A 16,430-nucleotide genomic window follows, 5' to 3' on the forward strand; every position below is an offset into this window, starting at 1 on the left:
AATAATTTTCCTATTGATGCTTCGTATCATACGTGCATATGTACATGAACAACAACAACAAAAAGTCCAGGGGAAAAATTACTAAACATAAAAGAATCTAGCAAAAACCTGAAAACCCGCGGAAGTACAGCCTATATTATGCATGGACTGATTTCTTGGATTGCTATGAGTGATTCCAGAAAGAAGAATACCTTTCATTCACTCTGCAATACTACTCAAAAAACATACACGCTTCCATGCAGAGACCCACTGCAGAACAGGACATTTATTTCAGAGTACTTGTAGGCATGCTTTATGTCGTGTGAATCTTAAACAGTAAGAAGAATGGTAAGGCAAGAAATGTAAGCGAGGTGTTATTTAACTCACCTACCTCTGGAAAGCAGCTCTTAAAAAATAAGTTTTATATGGTGTAAATTACTGCACAAACCTTAACATAGTAGAATCACATCCAGGCAATCTCTGGACCCAATTCCCTCTTTCTCACTTAATCTGAACTAGATGACAAGTAAATCCACTGCGGCACAATGAGTTACATCAGAAAATGGTACGAGATGAGAATCAAGTTGTGTGAATCATCTGGGAATATTTTGCCCTTCCACAGCTTATCAAGGAGCTGCACAACCTGAAATACAGCGTCCAGTGCTCTTAAGTACGGTAAACCCTTTTATACTCCCGAGGCAATAAAGGGAACCACACAACACAAACAAGAAGTAATTTAGGCCCTTATCAAGATTTTGACCCAAAATTAATCTATTAAAAAGAGTTGTGTGAAAAACACTATGTCATTAATAGCATTTTATAACAGAAGGTCTGGCAGATGGAAAAGTTCAGAACCAGTTTAATCAGCAACATGCCCGCTCTCAGTTTTATCTTCCCGGGTATCAACCTACATTCAAGAGGGGTTACATTCGTTCAAGCACACACAGTTTAATGATCAACTCATTGGTCTGCCTCTTCTAAAATGAAGAGGAGTATAAATAGAACAAATTCTTCAACGCAGAACAGTCGCACAGCAAAAACTACTAGTAGAAAAAGTCTCTGCATCCTGAACAACCAAAGAGCATCAGGAGCAGAAAACATGAAAATCATTCTAGTCTTTCTATTCCTTGCCCCGCTTGCTCTTTCAGCTAAAGCTGAGAAGGATTATTCCTTCTTTGATGCTGCTGCACCTCCCGAGACAAAATCAAGATTTGCCATGTTAGATGATGTACGGATCTTAGCCAATGGACTCCTCCAGCTTGGGCACGGTCTTAAAGACTTCGTCCATAAGACAAAGGGGCAGATGAATGACATCTTTCAAAAACTTTACATTTTTGATAGGTCTTTTTATGAGCTCTCACTGCAAACTAGTGAAATCAAAGAAGAAGAAGAACAGCTCAGACAAACTACGGCCAGACTGCAAATCAACAATGAAGAGATAAAGAATCTCTCACAGGAGATGAATTCCAAGATTGAAGACCTCATACAAAACAAAATCCAGCTGCAAGAGAAAGTATGGGGACTGGAAGACAAAGTCACTAAACTGGCCATTATCCAGCCTTCCACGCAAGAGACAAAAGAAATTTCTTCACTCAAAGTAAGTAGGCTTGTGAAAGCCCCTGACACACAAAGCCAAAGTAAATTGTAATGCTGTTATCGGTAGTTATGCAATAGAAGTTCATGTTTTCCCTTCCTCTTCACTGTACTACCACTGTGTATTTTAAGAAATAAATCACTGTGATAATCTTAAAAGAATCAGTGTCTTAATCTGACATATTGCTTATTTTGCAGTAAAATTCCCCAGTGATATCAGTGAGAAAATTGTGAAATTATAAGGCTTTGTATATTTTTCAGTATTTTTTTTTCAAATCTATTTTAAGAAATTCTGTAATAACAATGATGAAAAATTTTTGCAATCAGGAAAATGATGTGATTACCAAGCCCATAGGTTTATGTGTCATCATGTCATTATAAATCAATGCACTAGGAACTGCCTGCTCAGTATAAACCCAGGAAAACCTTTAAAGAGGAACATCTATAGTACCTATATGATCTTCAGAACCAAAGAACCTTGCAAGTGTTAATAGACTTAATGTCAATACATGCAAGTATTTAGGTGGGTATAAGGTTTCCTATGCAAAAGGAAGTATTAACTGTATTTTGCAGAAACACAAAAAGGCTAAGCACTTTTTGTGTGAGAAAATACTGGATGTTTGTGTCAAAGCAGAAAGATGATTCCAGATCTCCCAAATCCCAAGCTACTACCCTAAATGCTAGGAAAAATGCTTTTTTGATCAGTGGCATACATCTAGTTTGAATCAAGGGCCAACTTCACAGAACATAATTGTTCTGGAAGCGAAAATGGAAGGAAAATAGCAACAACAGGAAAGGTCTACAAAGCTGCCAGTAGTTTCTCTCAAAAAATAATGGGTGTTCACTTCAGAGGCAAAGAGATCCGCCCCTTCAAAAGCAAAGCAGGCAAGCCTTTGGAAAAGGAAAGGCCATGTTAAATGGTTTGTGTCTCTCAAAACTGGCCCCATTGCAAGAGTTATGGGGGCAGTGCCACGGCGAAGGTGTGCTGCTTCTAACCACAGCCCTCCTCCCTCCCTTCCTGTCCTCAGGCTTTCGTGGAGCAGCAGGACAACCACATCAAGCAACTTCTCAAAATCGTAGAGGACCAGCATGTGCAACTCGACAGACAGCACAATCAAATAATGGAGCTGGAGGACAAGGTACGGCACCCATCGCCATTTCTCTTTTCAGAATTTGTCATCTCCCGTAACAATGGAGGAGTCAGTGGCCCAACCATTCATTTGGGTCAGCAATCCCTCTTGTTCACAGTATGGGGGTGTAGAGGAGGGTACAAACAATTTTGACCGCAAACGGGTAACTTTTTGAGTGAGAGACTGCTGTGCTGCCAGGCAGGGGGCTACGGCCAGGGCACACAACGACCAAGAACACAGCTTTGAAATGCTGTCTATCAACACCAGGCTGCTGTATTTTCTGACTGCTAATTTTCTTTTTTTTTTCTCTTATTATCTATCATATTATTGTTCTACCATTGGTCTTCTAAGTATCATTACTTTCTACCTCCTTTTTCTTCTCCAATATTCACTCCAATAGGGAACCATGTTCTGCAGTTCAACATGTGTCACCGTAACGCTGGGTATAACTGACATGCTCATATTTAATTTATTCCTAAGAGGAGGCTATAAAAGGAAAATGCATTTCAGCCTAAGGAACTGTGGGTTCTGAGCTCTTTAGATGTTGGTATTATTTGTCTAAGTGATGTCACCTGAGGAAATAAGTTAAATCTGTTTGCCCATTAAGGTGAACCTCATGAGAACGGGTCATTTACTCGCCTCATGAATCCTACCTTGTTTGAGCAGCGGCACAGCTGACATTCAGGCAACTGAAATCCACCAGCGTGGTTCTGGAGTTATTTTTATGTTGTAAATTGGGTATTCTAAAGGATTACATTCACAAGCAAAATTATTCTCTGCATGACATTGTTCGGCTTGATACATGAATCTCATCATTTCAGAGCCTTGGGAAATTAACAGCCTGTAATTACGGTTCTTTCAGCTAAACCACATAGAGCTCCAGGAACTCGCAGAGAACTCCTTCACGGGGGAGCAAACGGAACCAGAGGCCGTCCCTTTTCCTGTGCGCAACGCCACAGCTGTAACACACCAACCTGACGGTGAGACCTTATCTCTTAGAAGTGACTACACGACACGTTGCGTCCACAGTATTCTCTGTGAAAGTTTTGCGTTGGTTTTTAACAAAGACTAAAAGCAAAAGGTTCTCATGTTAATTACAGCGCTGCGGGAAGGAGCTAAATTTCGTGTCATCATCTACTTAGCCCTGCTACACGTGTACTTGTCTGCGCGGTGACATACAGAAACAACGTTCAATAACGCAGTACTCCTGTCCTCAACCTCCAGCCTCCATTCACCCCTTGTAACACGTGCTGTGACCATCCTTTTCCTGACACTTCTGGCGCTGCCGATGCCTGTCCGGGAAAGTATGAACACAGGACTAATTTACTTCACGCCAGCTAATTCCAATATTTGGAAGAGCTTTATTTGAAGCTGAGAGGCGTTTCTGAACTGCAGCAATGGGAATGGTATTTATTGGGAACTTTACAAAGGGTAGGAAAGTCCATTTGCCAGAGTCTAGTCTTAGGCCTTACAAACTTTCCAAAATTATCTAAATTGAAACCTTGCCTAACTTAAAAAAATATAGGCAGTCCAACCTACGTACAACTGGGCAGCTGTACTACCAAACCCAAGCAGTTTGTCCATTTCACGACATTTATTGTAAAATAAAATTACCAAAGAGATTGTTCTAGGGGGTTTTTTTGGCTCTATCCCATATAGAAATTCAAGTTACAAGGCTGGATTAAAACTCACCACATCCAAGGCAGGATTTGTAATTGCTGTTTGCTCTCCTAGGTGCCGCTCCTGACTGCACTGCTCTTTACAACAGTGGCACGCGGGCCAGTGGCATTTACACTATTAAGCCCAACGGTTCAGAAGCCTTCGATGTCTACTGTGAAATGAAATTCGGTAAGACAGCTCTGCTAGCAACAGTCTAATTTTCACATAAGTAGTTTCTTATAAGCCAAAAAACTGTGTCTCATCCCAAAGTACACAAAAACTTACCACGATTTATGTGTCCTCTTGACTTCTCTTACTGTCCTGTCTGTGCTCTGAACTCAGGCTTCCCATATCCTGAAGCCTACTTACTGCTTTCATTCTTTACTCACCTCTTGTTTATAACAAGGAAAGGACTTTCAATCATGTGACATAAATTAAGTATATTAAAAACCTAAGCCCTTTTAGCTATAGATAATGAAAATGGCAATTGTAAATGCCATTATATCGCAGCCATTAATAGCTTTTCCAAATAAAAACAAACACTAAATAGTAAATACCTTAGTAAAATTTTGTTTCATTAACAAGGGTTATGGCTTGAGACTTAGATATACCAAACTAACCCAAAGCGGTGAGTCCGTGAGACAGGATTCCTGTAACATATTTGGGCGAGTCAGTAGCTATGTATCATATAGGTCCAGAATTGTCATGGACCAGGAGGCACAGCACCTACCCAAGCTCCGTCTTTGTGAGAAACCCCTTTGTTTGTTTGGCCAGTTCACTGTTCCCTGTTTTTTTCACCCTGCACGGCAGCATCCTGCAGTGCTGCTCTGTGCGTGTCCTGCCCAGCTTCCCCGCACGGTCCCTTTGCCACGGTTACCTGGAGAGCCCGGGAACACGCTGATGCAAACATGGCAGGGCCGTGTCATTTGTTTGGATGTGTAAACAGAACGGCATGAGGTTGCCCTGTGCAAAAAACTCCTTTGCTGACATTTGTTGCAACTGGTAAAATGAGGTTGTCATGACCTGGTCAGGAGAAAGACCCCCCTGGCAGCCCTGGCGTGGACACAGCCTCCAGCACTTCATACCTGCTGTGGAGTTGCGTTCCCAGCAGGCGAGCACTATCAGTAGAGGGAGTCTGACAATCTGATCAAACGTCTGGAACGTTTCATATCTCTTGTTTATCATTTTCTCGATGTTTGTGTTTCTCAGCCCTCATAAACAAATGAAACCCAGTTAAGGCAGCTTTACAAAGTAAGTCCAGCGAGCCAAGTCACCGCAAGTGTGGCAGAGGACACTCAAACAGCCCTGCGTTCTGTTCAGCTGCACTCACTTGAATTTCTTTCATGAAGATTCGGGCTAACTCTTTCTACCTCCAAATGTCCAAGAAATGTTCAAGGCCAAGGCCAAGATGAGTCGAGAATCTGCTCTGTGTAGAACCGAGAGGCTTTACAGCTCAGTACACGTGCACTTGGGGCTGCTGTAAAATGAAGAGTAAGGGGGATTTGTATGGAGCCACCTTCAATGCAAACCCATTTTCTTCTTCACCGTGGTAAAGAGTGATCTCACCTAAGGGCAGCCACAGCAGTGCAGTCTGTAGGTCAGCAGCTCATGGTCTCAGCTACGTCCCATCTTCTCTCTAGTGCTTTAAACACTTAAGCCACGCTTGTGACTTATTTCCCTTTCGCCTTTGCAGGCAGTTCCTGGACTGTAATCCAGAACAGAGTGGATGGATCACTAGATTTCAACCAAACCTGGGATGCCTATACAAATGGTTTTGGTGACCTCAATGGTAAAAATGCCTTTTTTTCTGTCTTTTCTTTGTATCAGTCGATTTGAGAAGCTGAATCTTCTTACTGAAAGGTGTTTACATGAGAGCAGACAAAACCTGCAATCAAATCTCAACAGCTTACCTAATTAGTAGAACACCAGAACGTGCTTAACAGAAAACACGACTCAGTAAAATTCTCAGACACACCTTCGAATGTGTGGTTAGAAACTGAATCAAGGCCAGAATGCTTAAATGCTATTTTAATTATCGAGATTTTACTATTTATAAAAGCACCTCCCAAAGCCTTTAAAATATACACAAACGGAAAACCTCCCCAAGTTGCCGTCATTACTTACTTTCAAACCTTCTGCAATCCTGTTTCCCTTCAAACCGCCCCACCACTTTTTCCAACCCCACGAGAGCCCGAGGCTGCGTGTGCTCCCCTGCACAAACATCCCCGGCTTCTCCATGCAGTGGCCAATCCCCTCCATGGCTGGGTAGGGTGAGGAAACACCCATGTTCCTCTGTTAATCATCAACTCCACAGAATTTGCAGCACCGAGTGCTGCCCAACAGCCTCCTCGCTCAGAACATTTTCCCTATTTGTCTTGTACAGTGAGATGAGTTTACTTTTGTTTAGAAAACATTTTGACTTGCTAGGCACAGCACAGATCAAAACCTCCCCAATGTGGGCAGCAATATTGACTTACTTCCACCTCTTTTACAATAAAGAGCTGTTGTAACTCAACCTTTCCCGCATTTTGGGACAGTAGCTCACAACTGAGGTAGACTTCTACCTGCATAGTTTGTCTGATCATATTGAATGCTATAGTTGCTCCTTGATTGGTCTCCAACCCCCCAGATACTAACCCAACGTGAAGCCACATCTTTTCAGTGTCAGATATTTCAGAGGATCGCATCGCTCTCCGCTATGTCCTACTCAGTTCTGTGCTGGATATTCTAAGGTGATAAAATATAACAGGCTACTGCTCCTTACGTGTAAATCGTGGGAGTATTTTCCTCAACCATCTTGTCTTCCAGTGCTTTAAATGCCACCTGCATGTACGGCACTCACATTGAGCTACACTATTTCTACATGTGGCAGTTTCTACTGTGCACTGATACCAGAAGCACTGATAATAAGCTACTTAATGAACATAATTTATGAAACTAATTAAACTAATTATCAAGAATTCTAGCAAAAGAAAAACGCTCAAGTTAAATTCACTTTGTACACAAGGGTATTGAAACCTCAGTTTAGTTCTGCAGCTCTTTCCTTAAAAAATACAACAATTGCAATTAGGTTTTATGTATGTCATTTGCTTCATTTGTCACACAGTTCCAATTATGCCTGTTTTAAATGCCTTGAGCTCCCTCTCAGAGTTGCAGAAGAGGTGGGAAAGTTAAGAGAGAAGCTCCAGTTCATTTATATCTCTTGCTTTTATTGATCACCAGTGTGCAATTAAGAAGAGGTAAACAAAAAGAATGTAGCAAGAGACCTCTGAAAAGATCAACAGTCCCCAAGACTCATATTATTGATTTAATTAAAGCAATGAATAAATCCTTTTAAATACTATATTTTCACACATACTACCCGCAGGTTATCTGTAAAAACAAATTCAACAGCAGTGTGAGCGATACGAGCTTTTAGGGGAAGTTTATCACATAACCGCTTCCCCACTAACTCTCTGCCCGGTGACTTCTGTCCCCTAATGCTCACCTCTGACATCTCTTGATTCTGACATTGTGCAGCTTATTTGAACCCATATTTTCAAATACTGGTATTTTAAAGGTGAATGAGCTATCTGAGGTATGGGTTAGAGATCTGAAAAACATGGTAGGTGTGCTCATGCCTAGTTCCATATTAACAGCATCTATCATTTACTATGACTTTGCAGAGGAATTCTGGCTTGGCCTGAACAAGACCTATTCCATTACTAAACAAGGGGACTACATCTTACGGATTGAGCTGCAGGACTGGAGAGATAATCAACGTTACGTTGAGTATGCGTTCAGCTTGGGAGGCCCGGAAACAGACTACACTCTCCAGCTTTCACGGGTCTCCGGAAGCATCCCCAACGCACTACCAGAGCAGACGGAACTGAAGTTCTCAACTGCAGACCGTGACATGGACATAATAAACGACTTCAACTGTCCAGAAAACTACCTAGGTATCAGTATGGCGGGTATATAATGTGGGAGTTTGTTACACAAAGGATGGTGGTATGCTTTAGTGGGTAGTTACTGATACTAGCCTGGGTTTAGCTACAGAGAACAGAGGGTAGCAGCATCTTTCTCCTTGCAGGAGAGGGCAGAAGATGTTTTTTGTTGGCAGGTAACAGGGTGCTACAACAACGAGCCACCATCTTTCTGTTTTATAGATAGGTAAAACTAAAGCAGAGTGAGGCTGTGCAAATGACCAACATCAGAAACAGAACTGGCAGCGCAGGCTGAAATAAAACCCCAGGATGAGATTCTGAGCTATGAAATAAAGGGCAGTTCTTCCTCTGATGCCTGCTCCAGTGGGGCAGCCCAAGGTCAGATTGTTTAATCCCTCCTTACAAAAAAAATAGAAGACAAATTGACTCTTAACTCCATTTTGACTACAAACTACAAGTTAAGAATGATGGTGATCTTCCATTCGAAGGCAGATTTTAGCTGTTTGTGAACTATACATGCTATAATCACTCTCAAAAGAGCAGGAGAGATGCAAGGCTGAAGACATATTTCTCCTTAAAGATAATTTAGTTAAAAGATTCCTAATTCTTTGATTTTATGAAGCTATTATGTTTTGCCAGTTTACAGCAAAAAGTAAACAATTGAAAAAGCAATTAATGATTAAACCACAAGATACAGAACTGCTCCCCTGGATGCCTGCTTCATGCAACAAACATTTTGTACATCATTCTAGGCTTGAAAATTGTTAATGTCTGAAAACAGGACTGACAGCGTTACTCAGCTCTAATGACCATAAAGCAGATGGCCAATGACTTCCAAAGTACTAAACTTTCATTTTTAGCACAGAGTCACTGCCAGTCCTTTGCAAGCAGAACTGGGCTTACAATTTAAGCTTGTGGTTAAGGACACCAGCCAATAAAAAAGATAATTTCTTTACTAAAGGCTTTTCAGCCTCCTGTAGATGCCGAGATTTAACTATTTATACCTGAGAAAAATATCAGAAAGAGCAAATCAGAGAGTCAGTTGTAGAGGGTCACGGGAAACATGAAAGTGTGGAGCTAACTTCTTAAGCGTCCCCATTCAGTGGCAGCATTTGTGTGCGCAGTTTTCTATGCACCACTACTTTTATGTGAAGCAGACAGTAATGGGGAGCACAACTTCTTTGCATTGGCCCTCAGCTTCCAAGTGTAAGCGAGTATACGTACAAGCACCATTTCATTTGGGTATACTGGGTAATAGTCACTTTTGCTGGTCTAAAGAAGATTTATGTTGCAAACGGGAGCTGTCTACTCGGAAAGTGAGCACGAAATGCTAGGGTACAACTGACAGTAACGGACATTACAATATTTTTCCTTAGGAGGCTGGTGGCACAGTGAATGTGAGGAAACCAATCTTAATGGGAAATACGTCACACCAAGGTCAAGAGGAAGACTAGACAGAAGAAAAGGCTTATACTGGAAGCCTAAGAAAGGAAGATACTACTTGCTCAAGTCAACCAAAATAATGATCCACCCAACAGATTTAAAAAGTTTTGACTGAGTGCTCAACCTGATGCATTTTAATTCTGAACATTACAACATCAAAGAAGTTCATGTTATGTTTAGTAACAGATGCATGTCTAAATCCATGCACTGTATAATGTATTCTCCAATACATAAACCTGAGGCATTTGCGATGTTTGGTGAGTATTCTCATTCGCCCTGGCCCCAGCGTCAATGTGCTGTAACTTTCGTGGAGCTTTTAGCTCCCAGGATGAAACTCTAATGCCTAAGAATCAACCACCTATTCGCGTATTAGGTAATACTGGTTGGAGGAATGGGTTTTCGGGCTGTTGCATTCGCTTCTGGGCTGTGTAGTAAGGAACACAAAACGTGTTTAAGTAAACAAAGGGCTGGCAAAATGCTACAGAAGACATTTAGGTATTAATCTATAGGGGGAAAAAAATTGTTTTGTTAAGTACCTAATTTGATATTTGGTTCATGCTATTGTTGGGGAATGTGTCTATGAGCAAATGAGAGAAGGGCAATTCCCCATTTTAGGGTTCTGTGTATTTCCAGACACATTTTCAGCAGTGTAGCTCAGGCTAATCTTCGCTGAAGCACTGTCCTCATGCAGCTATAGATGTGTACGCACACGTCAAGTAAGCCACAGCACAGACCTATCTTTTAGATACTGCACTTTGAAGAACAACTTCAGAGCTCCGCTTTCTTACTGAAAGTTAAGAGCTAAGCTTCAAAGCTTACTGAAATAAATGAGAGATCTTTTCTTCTCATTTGAAATGGATTCAGAGCCATCCCTTTGTGACCTTTTAGTACAGCTAAGAAATTAAATGAAAGACCAAGTGAGCACATGACGAACACCTTTCAAATAGAGAACAGTTGCCCGTGGGAGGCAACTCCAATGGAGTCAGCGGTACCAACCAACAAATCCCACAGGCACAACCTCCGTGACAGTGTTGGTCCTGCTCCTGAGAACACATCCACCTTTGTTTAACTTCAGCTGCAGAATACTGTGAGGCAGAAGGACTATTGACGTGCTTGTGGGCGGCCGGCTGTGGAAGCGTTGACTGACAAAGACCCCAATTCTGCAGTTACATTGAGTCATATTGACTTGTATATCTTATCTAACCTTTGTACAGTATGGATTCTTTTATCTCAACATTTGCAACCATACAGAAAATATTTTTAAATAGCGATTTGTCAGAGTGAAACCATTGTGAACAGAATGTGCTAATTACAGAGAAATTGCAAAAATACTTTAACTCCTCATGGATTTATTACAAAGAAGAGATCACACGGTGCTGCTTATTTGTACTGGTGTATTGTAATGTTTAATTACCTGTCCAACCTCTAAAAATAAATAAATAAAACTTTTTTAAAGACATGAGATATGGAACTTGACTGAACTCTTTCTTGTAAGATTTGGTTTATAAAATCCTAGTTTGTATTCCTCTTTTACAACAAGAAATAACTGATTTGGTGAGTGAGTTGGTGAAATTACTCAACTGAAGAAGGCAATTCCACTCAGAGGTGTAACGTCCTCAAAGATACTGTGAACAATCTGCTTCCTGCCTGGGCTTAGTTATAGAAAGGTTATTGGTTTCCAAGATACTTTGGAAAAATTTCTTATCTTCCAGATCTTCAGAAGATTTTTTTCAAGCATTGTAAACAAAGAAATTGCTTTTAAATCAAAATGGAAATATGAACGAAGGGATTACACGTTTTCTTCATTTTTATCCCCCACTTTAAAGAAAAAAAGTCACTGAAAGTGTCAGAAAGTAATAGAAACAGTAAGAGAATGATGACTTTAGCACACAAAGAAAAAACCTCCATAAAACTGAAAAGAATTCAACTAAATTTCACTGTGAATTTTGGGAAATGGAGAAACTTCTCTCATATTTGCATAAAACTTGGCTGTGAACAGGAACGTTTGTCCCTTCCCATTTGTGTATTTTCTGCTGCGTCAATCTGGACCCTTTTTGTGCCTCTGGCACAGCAGATCTACTGATACAGCAAGTTTTGCAACAAACCAGATGATAAGGTAGGAATTTCTGGATTTGCCACTCTCAGGTCCCAAAAACGTGAAACGTATTTCAAAACTCTAACCTGTATGTGGTATTTGGAACGTAGACATCCCTGGCAGGAAACTCCAGGATTTCTCTTGTAGGTCTAACTCTGCTGTCTGGGTAAAGTTTGACTTGCAGCAACTCTGGAGTTAGACAGTAATGGGGATTCTCTGGAGCTGGAGATATGTCTATCTTTAATTGAGCTGTAAGAAGAAAATGGTTTTATTACAATAAGCAGACATTAAATATAAATTTAAAAAGCATGTTCATGCTTTGTTTCTTCAGGTTAATATCCTATATATTAATTTCATAAATAAAGAAATTATAAATTACAGCCTATGTGGATTTGTTAAAAACAAACAACAGTGAATCAAACTGCTATCTAGGGCAACTGGGTACCAGATCTTAAAACCAACAGAGATGATATATCTTAACAAGTCCCAAATGCTATTCGCATGGGCAAGCTGAGGAAATACCGTAATAATGCCACTGGGAGGCCCAACTGCTGTTAAAAACAATATTCAAAGTCTCATCAGGAATCTTGCCTATCAAACCAGAATGATACATCAGGAGTTGCTGAAAGCTAATCCTCACCAAGATTATTGAATATTTTCCTCAGCGAGTCAACTGACAGCACACTTATTGTTGGTGGGTGGCACTGAGGCTGGAATGATTGTAAAACTTCGGCAGACAGCAGAAATGACATCAAATGACTAAGGTGAAACATAGGAAAGAGCAAAGGACTTGCAGTAAGCAGAAGCCAAACATACAAACATTTAAAAAAAAAAAATAACCAGCATGGATCAATTCTGTAGAAAAGGGCTGGGTGACAGCAGTGACAATAAGCCAATGTCCAGAAGAAAGCTACAACCATTCTAAGACAGATTAGTGCAGCATCATGTGTAAGACACTGGAGACAAATTTGTCTGCTTTGCCTGGCATGAGGTCTTAGGAGGAGCAGCTTAGAGCACCGTGCTTGAAAAAAAAGCATGGACAGATTAAAGAAACTCTAGCAGACAGTAACAGGCAATATTGAAATCAAAACCTTTGAGAATGGGTTGAAAAACCCTGAGATTTGGTTAGGCTACAAAACGGAGGTGAATACGAGTCAATAATAGTATTCAAGTAGTGGAAAGGTTGTGATAACTGCCCCGAGGGCATGACAGACCATCATCAGATTAATTTGCAGCAAGATAATTTTGCAAAGTTTTCTTAATACCTAACCTCACTACAAGGACAGCTGAGTGCTAGGAGAGACGGATCCAAGGAAGCGGTAGGATTGCTGTCGCTGGAGATTTTTAAGAACAGGTTAAGTAAATATTGTCAGGAATAGCACAGGTCAGGGACCAGTGATGTTTCACTGCTACTATGCTAGCGTTTTTATTTCCCTTTCTCAAACAGAGGTGGAGTCTGTTCCTATTAACCAAATGGGAGCCAGGAGAGAGATCTCCTCTCGGCTAGGGAGAGGTCTTTTACTCAGGAAAACAGAGGTTCCTCAGCCCCCGCTGGGTTAAGCCCTTTGGGGTTTGCACCCTCTTCTCACAGATGCTACTCTCGGTGTGACAGGAGCTGCATGTGCACACACACCAGTGAAAAACCTGCCAAAATGCCAACTTTAGTGCTCGTGATCTACCCGGGATTACTGTCAGTGACTTGTTACTTATAAGAACTGGTTGGCAACTGGGAAGGACTAACCAAATACCTTAACACATGTGAACCAAAAAGATCTCATTCGATACCTGTGATAGGTCTCAATCTCCGTAAGACTGATGATGGCCGCCTCATGTCAGCAAGGAACTTGTACAAATCTTCATCGCTCAGGCGGTCACCCTCCTGTTGGACGTTGGGAAGAAAATGGTTATCCACACAACCCTTCAGGATTGTGAGAGAATGAATAAACCATCTAATACTATAGTCTCTTTCCTCTGATATCAAAAGGTACCTTCACAGAACAAGGTGTTAAGATTAACATGCTAAATTACAGTTCATTTCTCCATCCTTTTTCCTTCCTTTTTTCCTTATTAATCATCATGACAGCTGCAGGAACTTCTCATTGAAAACCTTTTCTCTCCCCATCAATATTATCTTTTTCAAAACTGAGAATGGCTGTTAAAAAATTTCCCCAAAATATCCAATTTTTAGCAAGTATAATAGTTTGAAAAAGTATCCGTCACTCAGGTAGTGATCCTCATTCCTTCTCCTCTGCCTTTTCTTTCATATGGGTCTAAAAGAGTCTTACTTTTCAGGAGAAATGTTAAGAAATGGTGGGGAGTGGAAGAAATCTGTTGTCAGTCATCTTGTGCCACATTCTAGTAGCTCAGAATTTCATTAGAAAATGTGACTCTGCCACTCTCTAACTATCCAAAAGCAGAAGATATCTGATAATAAAGGTAATAAATCACACTACGAAAAAAAGAAGCAAATGGAAGGAGAAAAACGCTGGGTAGTATTCAATTAATTGTACTTAATGGGAGAAAAGGAAGGGAAGATAAAAGATACAGAAGAATTAGAAACTTAAAATCTTAAATCAATATTCAGCAATTTTTAAAGGATAAATTAATAAAACAAGCTGTTTCAAAGCTGTCGAGTGAAAAAACCCTCGACAAAGTAAATAAATACATGCTTTTGTAAATCATTACTAATTTAGTGAACTGGTGCATGTTACAAAGAGGGCTGCAGAACACGGTCAGTGGAATGGCTGCATTAGCAGTGCTGTGATACATTTTTTTTCTTACTTTCTACATCTTGGGTGAATACATTACAGAACTGGATTTCACTAACACCCCAAATAGAAGAAACTCCCTGCCCTGTTCTGGGTCACTGAGACCATGGAGATCCCATTCCCAGAGCCCAATTACAGTGACGCTGAGTTTCATGAAAGCACGGAGCACCAGAGGCACAAGTCACCCTCCACTTATATGGTTGCACCATGATAACTTTATGCCCTTGATGACGTTTCTCTTTATTTACCATACTATATTTAAAAGCAGACTTTGGAAGGCTACCCACAGTGAAAATGGCACGCAACCAAAACAATCAGGAAAAAGTCCCTGAATTTTTCTATTTCCGATAATTGAGAAATCAGTCCAAAAGATATCTGGTTGCTCACTATTAAATCCCTTTTTATACACAAAGGTGACATTCAAATAACAATTTTCCTGAACCAGATGTGGCATTAAGCAAATCTTAGCAAAAATTAATGGACTGAAACCATTTTCTAAGCTTAACTAAAAATTTATTCCATTTAATCATGTTTTCTACTGCTTCTCAGGAAAATCCCAAGCTCTGGCTAAGAAGAACTGCCACTCAGTAAAGCAGCACCAGAAGTGAAATGCTTTGCTTTCCCAGGCATCCCTGGATGTGTCCAGGGAACTGATGCCAACCTCATATCTCATTGATGAACCTGGTTCTGAGCCTGCTTATGTTTCAACGAGATTCTCTATCACCCAATAAAACCAAAGGAGTCAACTGACCATCATGATAAAGGCTATGCAACTTATATTTGGAATACTTTTTGGCACCTACTAACCCAAAGAAGTTATCCTCAGTTTTGATGAACTTGCTTCCATGAGCATTTTTCTAAATATGTTGACCAGTGATTTTTCCAATGCACGTTAGAAAAACCTGGAGCAAAATAGACTGATAATCTTCTGGGGAGACCCAGTTCTATTAGTTAGTTAGGTCACTATGCCATAATGGCACTTTATCATTCAAGTCTAAATCAGCTAATAATTTCAAATTCCATAATGTAATTATTCACAGTAAACTTACTGAAAGAATCCACCAACCGACTGCAGAATTAAGCACCTGATACAATAAACCCACTGCATGCTGTTCAGCGATATCCTGTGATCAGGGAACAGATATTCCATGCATTGAAAGTATCACAAATTAATCATTCAGGTCTAAACTGATCAAATCACTCTGTCCAAGAAGCGACTCCGTAATTAGATAGCTTCATACAATACCTGTTTAAAGAAGTTTGTCACTGTCAGAGTAGCTGGTCTAAAACTGGTCAAATTGCAAGCCTCATCCCCACTTGTGGTTCTCTCTAATGACCGTCTCCCGACAATACTGGAATTCCGTCTCTCTGACCATGATCCTTTACGTTCTTCAAAAAATAAAAAATAAAAAGGGGAAGGATTTTTTTTTTAAAAAAAGAAGAAAAACAATTGTCCAAGAACCTACTTTTGTTCCAACCAGGATTTTCTACACAAGAAGATAGCTGCTGCTTTTGGAAATTATGCAATAAGTGTGATAGAAGAGGTGGTTATGCTAAGACAATCACACTCCTGAGGCATCAGGAGGCTGTGAAGCACAGCTGACTACTTCTGCTCCTCTCACAGCAACCTCACCCCAGTGCCTTACTGCTATTATAAAAGTCTTTATCATGTGGAGATTTATGTATTTCTCTTGCTCTGAAGATGATAAAGTTGGCAGTTTTGGGGATGCTGAAGAGCAGTTTCAGATGAGCTGTGTGGTTCACAAAGATTAATCCACTCCTTTGGAAAATGTTCATCAGCCTGTAACACTCTCAGTCTTAGAAGCCTGGTTTTAAA

At 40.5% G+C, this 16,430-nt stretch overlaps 2 protein-coding genes across 15 annotated transcripts in view; one reads left to right on the top strand and one right to left on the bottom strand.

Annotated features, from left to right (window-relative positions):
- The window catches only part of DOCK7 (dedicator of cytokinesis 7), a 108,489-nt gene that overhangs the window by 55,950 nt on the left and 36,109 nt on the right, over positions 1–16,430 (bottom strand). For all 14 annotated transcript variants that reach the window (XR_008577986.1, XM_054832975.1, XM_054832973.1 and 11 more), the window contains exons 12-14: positions 15,840–15,982; positions 13,611–13,704; positions 11,912–12,074 (exon numbers count right to left, since the gene is read on the bottom strand). Coding sequence is in view for 13 of the 14 variants with exons in the window: in XM_054832975.1 (XP_054688950.1) it covers positions 11,912–12,074; positions 13,611–13,704; positions 15,840–15,982 (400 nt within the window). In the remaining variant the exon portion in view is untranslated. The remainder of the gene's footprint in view (positions 1–11,911; positions 12,075–13,610; positions 13,705–15,839; positions 15,983–16,430) is intronic.
- Positions 997–11,192, top strand: ANGPTL3 (angiopoietin like 3). Its single transcript, XM_054832986.1, has 7 exons — positions 997–1,576; positions 2,601–2,711; positions 3,565–3,682; positions 4,437–4,550; positions 6,055–6,150; positions 8,027–8,299; positions 9,664–11,192. Exons 1-7 carry the CDS (start codon positions 1,079–1,081, stop codon positions 9,843–9,845), a joined length of 1,392 nt encoding a protein of 463 aa, XP_054688961.1. The 5' UTR covers positions 997–1,078; the 3' UTR covers positions 9,846–11,192.

The sequence above is a fragment of the Grus americana genome, chromosome 8 (genome assembly GCF_028858705.1).
Source record: "Grus americana isolate bGruAme1 chromosome 8, bGruAme1.mat, whole genome shotgun sequence".
NCBI lineage: Eukaryota > Metazoa > Chordata > Aves > Gruiformes > Gruidae > Grus > Grus americana.